The following is a 15,609-nucleotide window of genomic DNA, read 5'->3' as shown; positions in this document are numbered from 1 at the left end:
TTCTCCAGATGTCCAAATCACAGCTGTGGTCACTGTGGGGTCTGATGCATTGCAGCCAACCAGTGTGACTCAGCTCAGAGATATCTGGAGTCTGCAAGCCTAGATTGGATTTACTGTCACTGGGAGGGCAACATTTGTTGGGAACAGTTTTGTCATTCATACTGGGAGGTGATGAAATCTTTGCCTGCTGGAGCAGATAATCATCATCTTGTACAGCCAAACCCAGTCTGGGACAGGCAGTCATAAATGGCGTTACGCATCCAATCATCACTAAATCTTTTTTAATTTTTTCCACACAGAGACTTGTAAAATTCTACTTTCTTTTTGCTTCTTTCTGAAAAAAAAAAAATTATTCCTCTAGCTCCAAGTTATGAGAGTAGTGTCACTAATTTTGGTGAGATTTTTCACATAAGAAAAGACTCTGGACCTGATCCCTTAGAGAAATAGGTTAGGAGTAACAGCATGAATTAGATACCTGGTTTTCAAAAATGCTTTTATTTTCTTCCTCATCCCAGATATGACAGAGGATGCAGGGGTCAATATTCTCCAAGAACATTTACATAACTTCTTCAAAAGCAATAAAATGATGAAACCCAAAATCTGCAAATTGTGGTGATTTGTAGTGCTTTGATTTATAGCCCTGTTGGGTTTGGAGTGAATGATTTCTACAGAGACCAGTCCCTCTAATCGGAATTTTACAAGAAACGGATGTGCTAAAAGAAACAGAAAGCTAACAGGGCTTCTGGTTACATTTTCAGCCTGATTTATAGAGCTGTAAAACTCTCTGTATCAGGGAGCTGACACCAATTTCTAGAAAGCTGTGAACATTTGTTTCCATCTGATTTTCCTGCAGGGCTCCTTTCTTTCACAAACAGCCCCAGTGAAATCCATGTCAGGTGTTTGAGGGTGTGGGACACTGGTGAAACAAGAGAGCTGGCAGCAAAGGAGAACAAGCTAGTCTTGGAATGTCTATTTTGGGGACAGAAGTGTACTTTTAAGGAATCAGGAAAGGAAAGGGAGCTGAGGTGGGAGCAGGCATTGGCATCACCAGGGTTGAAATGGATAGGGGAGGTCTGATCTGGCACTGCAAGAGATGCTGTAGAACTGAGGGGTGCCTGGTTGAGGACAAGCAGGTGCAGGAGGCAGATGGCCAAGCCTGGAGCTGCAGCAGCCGTGCCACTGCAGCAACAACCTGCACCCTGAGAGATGCAAATGCCACCTGGATGCAGACGCATTCAGACAGCAGAAGAACAAGGTTGTGAGACAAGGAAGAACTGGAGAGAAAATGGGCAACAAGCCAGGGACAGGAGGTGCACTCTAGTCAGGGCTGCAGCCTTGGTTAGTGCACACAGCACAGCACAGCACAAGGATGTGGTGAGACTGGTCAAACAGGCAGAGAAGGGTCCGTGGGCTGTGAGCAGGGAGGGGGTGGCTGGAGAAGTGCCACAGCTGCTCTCCTCTGCCAACCTCACCAGAGCTGGGCTGCAGATGGGGACATGCACTTAACAGGTGATGCCCGTGGCCAGTTTGACAGCAAAATTCCCCAGGGAGAACCAAACCAAAGCAGCACATACACCCAGCCATGTGCAATGCCCAAGATGAGGAAGAGGCGGTGGTGAGGAGCAAGATCAGGACAAGGGTCAGGAGAGGAGAGATGCAGTGAACTCACAGGTCACTAGGGGGTAGATCACCAAGAACTGTCCTCTGGACCTGGGCTGTGATTCACAGTAAAACATCCATCTGCCTCTGTGAGGATGCTAAACTATTTGACCCACAACAGGGAAAAGCTCCACAGCTTGGATATATCCAGTTCCTCTCCTTCTGATAGTTAGAAGTGTGTAGAAATGTTTATCCTGCAATTTCATGCCTGAAAGGAAGATGGTGTAGAGGTTCAAACAAAATTACCTGAGGTCTCTTGAAAAGGCAAGCTGTTCCCCTCTAGAAAACAAATTGTGTGACAGTCACAGGTTTTTACAGGTGCTTGAACTAGCATTCCATCCAAAGAGAGTTACAGAAGATTTTAGTGAAAAGGAAAAGACACAGTTACAGGTTTTTACAGGTGCTTGAACTAGCATTCCATTCCAAAGAGAGGTACAGAAGATTTTAGTGAAAAGGAAAAGAGAAAATTACTTTGAATCAGTACTTTTAATCCTAGTGGATCTTCAGATCCAAAGTCCTGATCATTCATTGTTCTAAGGCCCTCTACATTCAAGGGCACTTAGCAGGATGCCCAGTTGGCAAAGGTTTGGGGATCAAAGTCTGAGGTATTTGTGTGTAGGCTAACAGGCAGCTTCTGTTGACATAGATTTTAATAACATGTTCTTACCCTTGTTATGCTGTTTAAAGAAACCCGATCAAGTTGCCTTACTGTATAAAATTATTAAGTATTGAATACATTATTTTATAAAATGGTTTAATAGTATGTCATTTTGGAGTGTCAAATTAAAAAAAAAGGTACTAATTAATAAACCAAGATGCATTTTATTGCAATAAGTGCAGCTCCAAAGTTTATTACCACTTTCCAAGGATTTGCTTCCTTTATCTAAAGAGAAATGTATTGGTGTCTTAAATTAAAGATCAATCTTACATGGAGAAACCCTGATCCAGCAAACACATATGCTTATGAGTAATTTAACTGCATGAGTAACTTCATATAATTCAGTGGGTGAGAGAGAAGCTGTGATCCGTGGAGCTCCTAGTGTGGATAAAGCTTTTCGTGGGCACAACTGTTTGCAGGACAGGAGCCAAGTATAACACTTCTACAAATTCCCGTCTAGAAGAAAGGCAAATGAATACATAGTAAAAAGCAATTACTTGCTATTGCATGTTCTAACAACTATATATTCTACAATAAGTGCATGAACACAATTATGGGTTTGAAGATACTCAGGACCCACCCATAATTGATGGATAATGAATGGAGAGGTGGAATGAAATGGAGAAGTGAAAGGAGCACAGTGTAACTCTCTTCATGTCTGAGTATCTCTCTAATTTAGGTGTTTCATAGATATAATAGGTATACACAGAAAATATGCTAACAAAAGGAGAGGGGGTTGCTCTCAACTACTGTCTTTGGGCACTGAATGAAGGTTGTCTAAAGAGAAATTACTTTAGTCTCTCAATATGTTTTAGAGAACCCAAGGCAGATGCTTTACAGATGCTCAGTGTGGTCTGTAAGTGAAAAGCAGGCATCTCTAAAGATTAAAAAAGCCTTCTGCTACACTCGGGACCGTGACACAGAAATTACCTATGCATTTGTTATCAGATAACTGCTAGCCAGGACATTAAAGCAACCGGTTCCTCCTGCTCCTCCTTCTTCCTGGGAAGCCCTTGGCTGTGCCCTGAGTGCTGCACAAGGACATGGCTCCCACAGGAGAAGGGGAGCTTCAGGCCCCAAAGGGGGAAGAGGCTGCTGCCCTGGGAGGTGGGAGTGTTGGCTTTGAACTCTTTGTGGAGGGCAGCCCTGCTTGCTCTGAGCTAGGCTGCTGTGTTCTGTTCCAGCTGTAAATTTTGAAGAGAGTGATGCCGACTGACCTGTCTGATGTGGAATTCAGCACTTCCCAGCAATGGAGTGCAGGCTGAGTGTCTTCACACCCTCACTGTGAGCTCAGCTTTCTTGAGAAAGAGTCATGTAGCTGCTGAGTTTCTGCTTGTTAGGAGGTGGTGCTGTGCCTTCAGGAAGCCGTGTATTCCAACACAGGAGCACCAGCTGGTTCTAGACAGCAGAAAGCATGCCAAATTTCTCTCCAAGATGTAGGCACCTGGAGCTTACCTGTGCCCCAGGACAAGCCGAATCCAAATCAGCTCTCCCACAAAGCCGAAACCCTCCAACAGGGAGAGACTGGATAATTTCCTTTTTGGCCTGTCCACCTTATTAAAATGTGTGTGAATACCTTCAGTCCCCCTGGGCCTGGCTGTGGAAGCATTAAACACTCTGCAAGTTCTCCTTATGAATTGCCAGTAAAATAGATGGCTTGCAAATGTTTATGTTCCTGCACTTACCTTGCCCCCATGAAATAAATGCTGCTGCCAACCACAATACAATGCATCCTATGTCTTCTGCAGTGTTCTTGCTGCTGTTCACTCTAAAATGAATCTTTAGGGGTGTGTTTCTACCTGTCCACCTCCCTGCCCCCAGCTGTACTTTGGCAATCCCTACGCGGAAGAGGCTGTGTTTGCTGTTTACACACGAGACATTCACTTTTGTTCCACTGCATGCTAACTGCCTATTTTTCTTTTGCATTGCTTTTTTCCATTCATATTTCTCTGAATTTGCTCTCCTCTCTCGCTGAGCTTGGCTGTCTTACGTCCTGCACATCTCCTGAAAGTCCTTCCAGGCTGGATGCTGCCGCAGTGTGGCAGGAATACTACAAAAGGTGCAGCTATTTTGCCAGCCTTTCTTCCTGGTGCATGCTCGGGATGCACACAGCTGATGACTGGGTCTTTTGTTCAGATATATAATATCTAAAGTATACAAATGCTTCCTTTCTGTTTACACAGAAGGAAAAGAATACAAACAAGCCTTAATGAGCCCTTCCTTCTCATTTGCAATTAGAGTTTAAAATAAAAAAATCCTCTTTATATCAACACAGAGTTTTGTGATGGGGCAAGTGCCACTGTGTCATTGTCACCTAATAGAGTTCCGTGTGCTATGACTTTCTAACCACTTTTCCCTTGCCACGCCGTTTTTGTCAATGCAACCATCAGCAAAGGCTGTAGCTCTAAATCTCATCAGCCAACTGATGCAGGCTTAAAAATATCATGAAATGTTTTGTGACACATCGCCGAGGGGAATGGAACTGTGGGCAATGGAAGAAACGGGGAATAGGGATAATGAAGAACAGATAAGCTAACACCACCTCTAAAAGCCTGGAAATGTGAAGCCACATCTTCAGGCACAATACAACCACTTCACAGGTAATCAGGTGCTCGTTACAGGTCTGAACGTGCACATACCTGAATAATCAGTGGTGCTGCTGCCACTGAGTTTATATTCAGGCTAAACACTCCCGCAGGATGCAGGAAGTTTTCATCTGAAGGGAGCAGCCCAGTAAGCGTTAATCATACTTGCAACAGAGAAAAGCTTTCTGCTGGATCATCCAAAATAGTGCCCCTTGTGGGTTTTTCCCCCTTTACGCAAGAATTGCTTTACTGTTCTTTGAATGTGAGCTAACATTGCTTATCAGTACCCAAAGAGCAAGCCCCTGCAGGGTCCCTGCTGACAAACGCTGCAAGGCAGTCATGTCCTTTCCTCTGCCCTGAATGCAGTAATCAGGGAGATGCAATTTTCCAGTAGTGCTTGACAGCTTACATCAAAGGCACAGAAACTGTTTCTGGACATTGAAAAGATAAAATTCTAATACTAACTGATGCCTCCTTCAGTTTTTATTGCAGTTCAGTGTAAACAGATGCTGCTGGTTTGGAAAGCATATGTTCAGATCTGTCAAAGGGTATGTATGGCAGCGGTGATATCTGCCGTGGTAAAGGCTGGTATTTGCCATGGTGTACATATTCTTGATTCAATCATCTCTATGGCACTAGCCCTATGTGTGTGCTTACACGTCCACAGATGTCTGTCTTTGCATGTGCATGCATACAAACACAAACACATGCATATGCATTAAATGGAAACTGTAACCCAATCTTAACCAGGGGTTTAAATTAATCGTAATACATATACACACTTACAAACATTGGGCTATATTTAACTTTCACATAAGCAATGTAGAACTATTGTCTTCTGAGGAGCTCTGCAGTGTATGAGTCAGCCCCAAAGCTTCTTAGTTAGCCCATGGAAAGATGCCACTGACTTTACTGGGCTTTGGACCAGTCTGAAACCAATGGCTAATTGTCTTGTATAATATAACTTTCCCTTCCAGCAAACTTAAGATAAACTTAGATTCTAATTCCAACAACTCTATAATTTTTTCCAAACAAATTCCTTATGGAATGGAAATGCCCATTCTTGTTCAGGGCATTTTTCAATGTTTTCGTGTTTCTTTGTTTTGAAAATTGATTCAATCATGTTAAACATTTTGCAAGCTTGAAAAAGATCACAGTCTCCAACTATGCAAAGTGAAATTCTCATGCATACATAGCTCAGAAATAAATGTCGTTAGCAACTTCAAACTTGGCTAGTATTAAAGCCATCTTTGAGGAAAGGGTAAAAAAAAATCACATTTGGAGAAATCCAGCCTGATGTTTTAGAGAGTAAGAATAATTTAGGATTGCATGTCCATCTCAGCTTTCTCATTTTATTATACATCCTCTACAACTTTCTATTTGCTTTCCAGGTGTTTTGAGATGGATTTATTTGAGTATGTACTTGAGTTTTGCAATTATTTAGAGGGGAAAATTAACATGCTTACACAGGTCTTCTTGAACTAAAGGGAGAACTATCTGAAGATCTACATTTGAACTCTGAGCTATTAAGGCCATCAAGTTCATCCTGATTCAGGTATCACACCTGACAGAAATGTAGCTGAAGTTATGTAATTTTTAAGAAACTAGTCTTGAAGAATCTTTTGACAATCCTCCTTTGAGTAATCTCTAAATTATAAAATTCCGAGTTAAAAATTCCTTACTAAGATTTCAAAATGTAGATTTTGTACATGCTTTTAACACTTAAGCTGTATTTAAAAAGAATGTGGCTGTGCTAATCACTAAAGTAAGTTCACATTTGGATTATTATTTATATTTATATCAATGGTATCTGATATGATTACTGTTGTGGAGACATCATGCTTCTTTCTGGCACTGTAGGGTCTCAGCTGATGGGCATCTCACAGGGTACTCGAGTTTGGGTTCCCTGATAAGAGACAGCAGAGAACAGTCTGCATATTCAGGTAGGTGCCTACAGTCTTAATTCAAGGCAATTAAAGTTTAAAGTGCTAAATTGTTCTGAAAACCGCTGAATCCTGTTTCTATGTCTATTCCGGTCCCACACCATATGTATTGTGTTTTGCAATCCTGTATTTTGTTTTGTAAATAGAATTTAATGTGTATTATTTATGTAGCCTCCTACCAAAAGAGAAGATTGACAATGTCACAGAAAGAAAAATCTTTGGTCAGACTGACAACATCTACAACATCCCACTGTCTCTTCTTGTGGTGTACCACAGACTCGGTTTTCACAATAAGTCCAAAGCTCATTACGAGGTTTAGAAAAGCATTTATGGCTTTTAGTGAGTACAGTGTGAGGAGCAGATGCTCCCCAGGACTAATGCACACAAGCTTGCCGTAATGCGAGGGCAAGTCTCAGAGCCTCCACTCCCTTGCTGATGTAAATGGGAGCAGGGCCATTGGCTTAAATCTAAATGCAGTGTAATGTAAGTCAATCACCCCTTGAGTTTTAAAGCATCCTTACTTGGGTATTTGTGTTAGCTGATATTTGCATAATAATGCCCAATGCACACAAAACATTGCATCAAAAGAAAGTTGCTCCTTCCCTCCAGCTTGTCTTTTGGAAATAATTCTCTTTCCCCTGAGACTTCCCCACACTACTCGAAATCTTCCAGCTAACATATTTTTGCCATCCTTTGCAACCAGATCTCTTTCCCTCATGCTGCCACTTCCTTTCTCGCTGACATGCAAATGGAGCCTGAATTATAGCGAGACCTCTAAATACTGCCTCACCTGAGTGCTCCTTCTCTTTGTACCCTTACACTGGACAGCAGCAGCGGTGGTCAGAAGGGCTTGGATGTGTTTGTTGTTATGAGGTGCCTCTTTCTCCAACACACACCCACCCTGCCTGTTGCTGTGTGCCCGAAACAAAACACAACAAAAGCATTGCTCAATTAGGCTGAAATGAATATTTAGTTTGCATCTTTTTGTGTCTGGGTGCCTGAACCTCAGGTCTGTCCGGTGCTAGTCACTGTGACCCCATTGTCTGCCGCAGCTTTGATGAGAACGGACCATAGACATAGAATCAATCCCGGATTTTAAACACTGCTCTCACAAAACTCTCCCCAAGGTTTGTCTCACGGCTCACTGGCAAGGCCTGTACTATTAAAGCGGGTAGCTTTGATGGCTCTGTGACGTACACAGGAGATGTGTGTCTCTTCTGAGCTAGAAGCAATGCAGAGTTGCTCACATCGCCGTCAGAACTGGTTGCGGGCCCAGGGGACCCGCAGCGGGAGCGGCGCACGGTGAGCGGAGTCGGCTCCGAGCGCAGTGGGATCCTCAGCTGCGCCACTTCCCCAGATGAAAAGAAGAGCTTTGCACGGGGTTTATTGCACATTCCTGGTCGCACGAGGGAGACTGGGTCCAGGTAGCTGCCTCCTCGCTTTCCCTTTAATCACTGCAGGGTGGGAACCGGATCCAGCCTGGAGGGATAAAAGATCTCTGAGATGAAGAAGCACAATGGAGCGGAGTTAATGTCGATCGGTTTACTGCTGTAAGCAAATCACTGCCACATCTCTCTGTGCAGCATGTTAAAATTTACAACTCGTAGTTAAATGAGTCAGAGCTGTTGCTTCTGGTTCTGCCTGCAGCTTCTCCTGCCACATAGCTGGACAGACAATGGGTCCGTGTTGCAGAAGGGGCCTCGGGCCAGCCCCAAGGAGCTGTGTTGCAATGCCCATTATCGCAATGCCTCATTTTTAGGCTCCCTGCTGTGGAACAGATTGCTCAGGCCAGGCACAGACACCACTGTGCTTCACATAAGGTGTGGAGAGAGTTAAAAGCTAATAAAAGAAAATTTCAGAGGTCCACATACTCCTTGGGTGAAAATATATATATATTCTACTACAGATACATAGGTATAGATTATATAGATATAGATTTAGATATAGATAATATGGATATAAATAGATATATAGTGGGGCCAGAACTATGAAAGGCAGGAAGAAGGTGTCTCTTTCTGCCACAGGCTCCCTTGCAGTTGGGTGCAGAAGTCACATCAGCCCGCTTTTTGTGAAGAATTAGAGAGTGAGTGAACGACCTCATTGCATCCAGGAGCTCATTGGGTACAGCATATTATATTCCAAGCAGTAGGAGACTTACTCACCAGTCACCACTCTGCTGGATTTAATTTGGACAGCCCCATGACTGCTCTGAGGAGTGTCCTGGTCTCAAGACTGCTTATGCAGCTGCTTTTTCTTGCTCTCTCTGGCCACCTCCGTATCTAATATAAAATCAGATGTATCATTAGAAGAGATGAAGAGCAATTAACTCTGAGTCTTTAATAAGCTGGTGATTGGTATTTTCACTTTGCATATAGAATATCTGAGTTCAGCTGGTTACCTAAATTCAGCAAGTACCAAGGAGTTAGTGCCAAGCATCCCACTTCCTCCTGAAAGGTGTCCAGCCAGTTTGTTCAACAGACCTTTCACTTTCCAGATTTTTAGGGAATAGGTCTGATGTGACCCAGGAGATTCACACAAAATGATGAGCCTGGATTTAAGCTTATAAGCACTACTGAGAAGCACTCAGCCCCCTCCCCTTCCCCTGGCCTTTACAATGGCTAAGTTAGGCAGCTTCCCTGTTTTGCCTCTGATTTCTTAAGGTTCTGTTCTCAGGCACAATCCTGAGCAGCAGGAGGCTGCTGCTGCGCCTAACTCACTTGCTGAATTTAGCCTGCCCTAACTTTAGAAAGCAAGATTTTAAGCTCCAGCTTCGCTTGAGCACTACAGAAAACATTCGATAAAGTATTCAACGGGGCACCGATTCGTGTTTCGAATGGAAGAGCGAATTCGGAAAGAAAGCCCCAAACCACGAGAAATTCAGAGCAAATGACAAATGTACGGTTTAACCAACGATTTGCGCAGCAGGTTTATCCGGCAGTCACCTTGTCTGTAGCTAAAACTGAAGGAGAGCCTTTCCGAGCTTTTTAAGCTCTCAGCCCTCGCTGTGGGCCACTCTGCCCTTCTGCCACGGCCGGAGCCGGGCGCGATCCCCGCCGGGGCTCTCGAGCTTGCACGGAGCCGGTGCCGGGAAGATGCGCCCGGGCTCTGCCCCCGTGTGCGGGCAACGGGGCCGTTCCCCTCCTTCGGGGAATAAAAGTAGAAAAAACAGCTTTTATTTTGTGTGTTTTCCTGCGCGTGCTTGCTTCCTCTCCGTGCCCTGGCTACTGCGGGCTGCGTTTCCTACGCCCCGCGGAAAGCGTGGCACCAAGCAAGGCACGATGGCTTTCCCACGGCAGCCAGCCTCGGCTGAGTCCGCCGTGGTACCGTGGATGTGCGCGGGGCCCCTCCGCTTTCTCTCGTCTGTCTGCCGAGTCTCTCTAGGAGTGCATGTGGAGATATGCATGGAGGGGAGGGGGGTACCGGCGTGACTGGGGAGGGGTGGCGGGGGAGAGGGGAGTTATTAGGAAACTTTGCTTTGGCTACTCTCTATCCTTGGGGCTGCGTGGCGCCAGCACCCTCAAGTTGAAAGGAAAACAGCCATTCTCACTTCCAACTGCCCACTGAGATCCTTAAGGCGACAAAGACACAAAAGTGAGTTTTATTTGCTGGTAAGCCAGAGGCAAGAAAAAAGAAAAGCCAATTCCCCCTTAAAAAGAGCCGACAAATCCTTTTTGCTCTTTTGTGTGAGCTTTTCCTATTCACATGGAGCGTTCATCCGTGTGATTCCCAACTTATTGTCATTACTTAGTTATTAATTGTTCTCATCTGGGTTTAATTGAGCAACCAAGGACTTTAGCCCAAGGGTCAGGGGGAAAACTTAAAGCAAAGACATGTTCAATAGGAATCCTGCGCTTCGAATATCCACCCCGAGTTAACATAATGTTAAAAAAAAAAAAAAAAAAAAAAAAAGCCAACAGAGACAAAGCGGAGAGATTAAAGGGTGCCGCTTTGCCCGGAGTCTCGCGGCGCAGCGCCCAAAGGTGCCGGCAAAGGGGAGCAGTGCTTGCGGGGAGCCAGCTCCAGGCAATCCTCCCTGTTTAAAATCTCTCTGATTTTAAGGGCATCTTTACAGGATAAACCCGGCCTCCTGAGCGATTAGATCTCCCCAAACCCGCGGTCGAATCGCGCAGAGGCTAAGTTAGAGAGTGAGATAAGCTGGAGATATCCAGCCTTTTTCTGCCAGAGACACAACGTGGGAAAAAGCCGGCACAGAGCTTTCCCGCTCCGGCGCGGCGTTGGGCGCTGGGGTCAGGATCACAGACACTGTCATTTGCACGGAGAAAAGAAATGATAGAGAAAGAAAAGGGTTCCGAAAAAAGTACAGGAAAAAAAAAAAAAAAGAACACAAACAACCACAAAAACCCCAAACTCACTCCAGCTCAAAAATGACTGGGCGGCCAGAGCGGAGCGAGAGAAGGGGGATTAGAGCAGCGAGCTCTGGAGAAAGTGACTGTGTTCAGGTATGTTGTTTCGCTGAGTTATTGAAAGCATCATTGATACTTAGGAGATGATAAAAGTCCTGCCTCGCCCCCAGCTACAGTCTCGCTGGAGCCACAGTGCCTGCAGAAGATTGCCGAGCCTCATTACAGCAATTATTTTCCTTCTAACTTTGCTTCAACGTTAACGTTTTAAATTGCTGGAAATGAAAGCAGCGGGGTGGGGGGTGGGGGGAAAGACAGAAAAAGAAATAGAGAGTCCTAATTTCTCAGCGGCCATTCCTTGAACACAAAGATAAAGCACGAAATAAAATATTAAATTTTTAAAAAGGGGGAAGAAAAGGGGGAAAAAAGAGAGGAAACCAACGCTCTCCCTTACCCGAGGGATTCGTCAAACCAAACCGGGTGGAGCAGCGCACTGAGGGGCTCTTGGCGCAGCCGGCGGGGAACGCGGCGAGGCGGCGGCGCCGGCGGGATCGGCCGGCGCGGAGCCGGGGCTGCGTGTCCGCCGATTTCCTCCGCGGCGTTCTCAGCCGTCGCCAGCGGTTTCCTCGGGGCCGTGGTCGACCGGGACGGGTTTCTAGCAGAGCCAGCCGCTGGGAACGGCGGGGTGTTCGAAAGCCCGAGGGTGAGCAGCAGGCACGGCGCCGAGCGGTCCCGACCGTCAGTCCCGCGGTGCCTCCGCGCTCATGCCCGGCCCCATCGTCCCCACGCCCCAGCCCCCGACCCGTCGGCTCCGGTGCTGACAGCGCCTCGCCATTAGCGTCCTTTATCCCCTTCTTCAGCACCAGCCGAACCGCCACAGCCCCCTCTCCTCCCCAAATCCCGGTGCTCCGTCCCCCCGAGTAACATCGGCCGGCAAAGGGAGCTCTGGGGAAAGCCCTTTCTCTCGCGCTAGGCTTCGCACTGAGGTGTGCGACATGCCAAGCCCTCCCCAGTCTTCACAGCCAGCGGGGGCTGAGAATGGGACCCTCCCAGACACAGGGACCGGGAAGGGAGAGGACCAACTTTTCTCTTTCCTAGGGCCAAAGAAACACGGCTGATCCCAGCAGCCGCTCATGCACCTTCGGGGCAGGAATGCGGAGGGGACTGCTGGCAAGGAGCAGTGGGGGGAAAGGAGGAAACCTCAAACAGCTGTGAGGACAGGGCAGCTCCGGGATACACAGAAAATTGAAAACGCAGCTGCTGTCTCACCATCCAAGGCTGAAGTCTCCTGGAGAAACGGGAAAACGGCTACTTATAGCCCATCCCTCTCTCACCCCCTGATACACAAATTCGGTCTCTTCTGTCACACCCGAGAGGGCAAAGAGCAAGCAAACAAATTGCATCAAACAGTAGCTTAAAATTAATTTATTTAACAAATATAGCTATAATATAAATGATAATAAAATTTCAAATATACAGTATATTACATAGTACACAGAGCCCCTTCCAAAGGAGCTGGTGGAGGAGCAAAGAAGGTAACAGACAGCACTGTTACATGGGAATGGGAAAGGCTGTTTTACACTTCTGTCTCTTGACCTCGCCTCGCAGAAAGCAAGAGAAACGTCCTGTCTTTCAGTCCCCTTTTTCCATCTCTTCCACAGTTCCTTCCCCTGTGGCAGGGGGCTCTCTGCAGGCTGCCAGCTAGACCCAGAGAAGCAGGACACAGTTGGCCCATCACCACCCTGCACCTGGAAAAAGCTGGGGCAATGCCTCAGGTTTCTGCCAGCTCCCCAGGACTGCTGAGGAGATCAGAACAGTGCTGGGATAAGGGTTCAGCATCAGAGGGGAAAGCAAAGAGCCAAACTGGAGGAGTCTCTGCCATAGGCTCCATGCAGAAGTCCACAGAGAAGAGCTGGAGGAGCAGGGAGGGACTGTGTGTGGAGCCAGCGGGAGCAGTCAGTCAGCAGGGCTGGGCTCGGCTCAGGCTCTATGTGAGGTGGTACATGCTGTATCCCACATGTGCTGTGTACAGTCCCACAGGAGCCACGGGCAGCCCTGCCCGCTGAAAAGGGCTGGAGGCGCCGTACAGGGAAGCGCCGGCCACGGCCGGGCCGCCCAGCGGGAAGGAGATGCCAAAAGCAGCAGGCGGGAGCATGGGCTTGGCTGCCATCTTCAGCTTCTCCAGCTCAGCCTCCTGGAGCCTCTTGGCCTTGGCGCGACGGTTCTGGAACCAGATCTTCACCTGGGTCTCCGTGAGGCTGAGCGAGCTGGAGAACTCGGCACGCTCGGCGATGGACAGGTACTGCTTCTGCCGAAACTTCCTCTCGAGGGCCAGCAGCTGCGCCGTGGTGAAGGGCGTCCGGGGCTTCCTGTTTGTCTTGTGCTTGCGCAGGGTGCAGGCGGGCGGGCTCAGCCGTCCTGTGCCCGGGAGCAGCCGGGGAAGAGGGGAAAGAAGAGACACCTTGGTTAGCAGTGCCCAAAGCCCCACAGCCTGCAGAGCCCGCACCCTACCACAGCTGAAGTGGAGGAAGGGAGAGATAGGGTCCCACTTGAAGCAAGGTGCCCCAAAACCACCAGAGTTGTCTGGGGCACACTTAAAATTGCCGTCTCCCTTTCAAAAAAAGGGAGTGGTGCTTCGTATCGGGAAGCTCTGACTCCACTGAACAGAGCCCGGCAATGGGCAGGAATCAGACACGCACCAACCCTGCACCTCCTGCCTTCATGGCTACCCTGGCTAATGCAGCGGAGGCGCAAATAAAGGGAATCGCCCTTCAAAGAGAAGAAAAAAAGTCCTGTTTTTTTATTGGATTACAGGAAAAAAAATAAACAAAACGGGCTGGCTTCTCAGTCTCACACCCTTCTTCATTAGGCCCCTGGGAACCGGATTAAGCATGTAATTAATTACGAGGTCTGAATTGACACTCATGCTCTATCTACCACTCTTCACCGGTCTGCTCCTCTCTCTTAGTTAACATTTCTAAGGGTCTTCAGCATCCATCTGTCCCGGGTTTACTTAGCAACAGCAAATTTTACTTTGCAATTTAAATAAATTAAACCACTGTTTTGCTCTACACAAGTCCTGTCGGGAAACCTGCCTTTCTCCAAGGGACAGAGAAAGCAGCTCTGTTTGCAGCTTTGCTAAGGGCACCCCAAACGCTTGGAGAGCCTCAGACCGAGGTCATCCCTTTCCTGGGATCCCTGGCAGGAAGGGAGCGCGGCCAGGCCGAGGGCAGCCGGCCCACGCTGCCCGAGCCGGGCTCAGCGCAGCCACTGGAAATTGACGGCCTTCTCTGATCTCCGCTCTCACGCTGTTATTTGTATTAATTTAGCTCTCTCTGCATTAAAGCAGAAAAACATCACCGATTGTGATTCTTTGTACTTTGGACATTTAAAACAGCAGCCGGTGAGGCTGAAGCCCGCAAAGCTGCCGCTTCTAGGAAGCCGGTCTGAGCGCATCCTTATGGAATTACTCGAGCCACTTTCTGAGGAGAGCCTCAGTGATGTTGAGTCAAAACTTACGCAGCTCCTTCGAGCCTCAGGTTAAATTAACAGGCTGGCCGCGTTGCTTTTTTTTGTCTCACCCCCCCGTTAACATTTGGCACAAGACCTCACCCTGGCACGGCCGCTCTTCCTGTGCGTTCGCAGCCATCCTACACACACTCTCAAACCCGTTCAGTGCTTTGGACGGATCGAACTGGCCCAGAAAAGTGCGAGCCGCACGGAAAAATATACCAGGAGAGGCAGGCAGGGCTAAAGGGACAGGAAAGCCCCGGCCACCCGCGCAGCTTTGCCCTCGGTCCGCCCGGCCCCGCGGAAGGTGGCAGCCGGCCCGCAGAGCTCCCGGACCATTACTTACTCGGGGGAGGCGGCGAGAACCGCGGGGTTTGCATCCAGGGGCTCCGCTCCTGCTTCTCGGGGCTTTCCGCCTTGACGAGGGTGTCCTCGGGCAGCTTGACGAGCCCCCCGACGGAGAAGTGCCCGCCGAGGGGCAGCGGGGAAGGCGGCGCCTCGGCCGACAGCGCGCCCAGGCGAGGGCTGAGGCTGGCGCGGGGGGCCGCCCCAGCGCCCGCCGGGGGCCCGGCGCCCTCGGGTCCGTCCCTGCCTCCCGGCTTCCTGTGGTCGGCCATGAGCGCCTCCACGCTGAACGGCAGCAGGGATGGGGAAACCTTGGGCTTGTCGCTCTCCTCCTCCCCGCCCATCGCCGCCGCGACGGGCAGCGCGCCGCCGCCGGGACTGCTGAAGGCGGATGCGGGCAGCTCGTCGCTGCGGACCCCGGTGGGCGCGGCGGTCATATCCACAGCCGGGGCCATGCAGGGGCAGCCGGCCGTCGCCACCGCAGCGCCGGGCGGGAGCGAGCAGCGCCGCCGCTCATGGGGCCGGGGGGCGCGGGCAGCCGGCAGCGC

At 48.5% G+C, this 15,609-nt stretch overlaps 1 protein-coding gene across 1 annotated transcript; it reads right to left on the bottom strand.

The window, feature by feature from the left end:
• Positions 1-12,615: 12,615 nt before the first annotated feature.
• On the bottom strand, positions 12,616-15,595 carry MSX1 (msh homeobox 1). The gene is made up of 2 exons (XM_039728890.1): positions 15,063-15,595; positions 12,616-13,624 (listed from the first exon to the last, which is right to left on the bottom strand). Exons 1-2 carry the CDS (start codon positions 15,514-15,516, stop codon positions 13,194-13,196), a joined length of 885 nt encoding a protein of 294 aa, XP_039584824.1. The 5' UTR covers positions 15,517-15,595; the 3' UTR covers positions 12,616-13,193.
• Between the last annotated feature and the right edge of the window lie 14 nt (positions 15,596-15,609).

Source organism: Passer montanus, unplaced genomic scaffold (genome assembly GCF_014805655.1).
Source record: "Passer montanus isolate IOZ18808 unplaced genomic scaffold, ASM1480565v1 scaffold67, whole genome shotgun sequence".
Lineage (NCBI taxonomy): Eukaryota > Metazoa > Chordata > Aves > Passeriformes > Passeridae > Passer > Passer montanus.
Note: the sequence above shows the minus strand (reverse complement) of the source record. Positions and strands in the feature narration are given on the sequence as shown.

Excerpts from the sequence above, each read along its gene's own strand:
- MSX1 (XM_039728890.1), bottom strand. The coding sequence starts at position 15,516 with ATGGCCCCGGCTGTGGATATGACCGCCGCGCCCACCGGGGTCCGCAGC. Across the intron at positions 13,625-15,062 it reads GTTCTCGCCGCCTCCCCCGA|GACGGCTGAGCCCGCCCGCC; the intron begins GTAAGTAATGGT and ends TCCCGGGCACAG.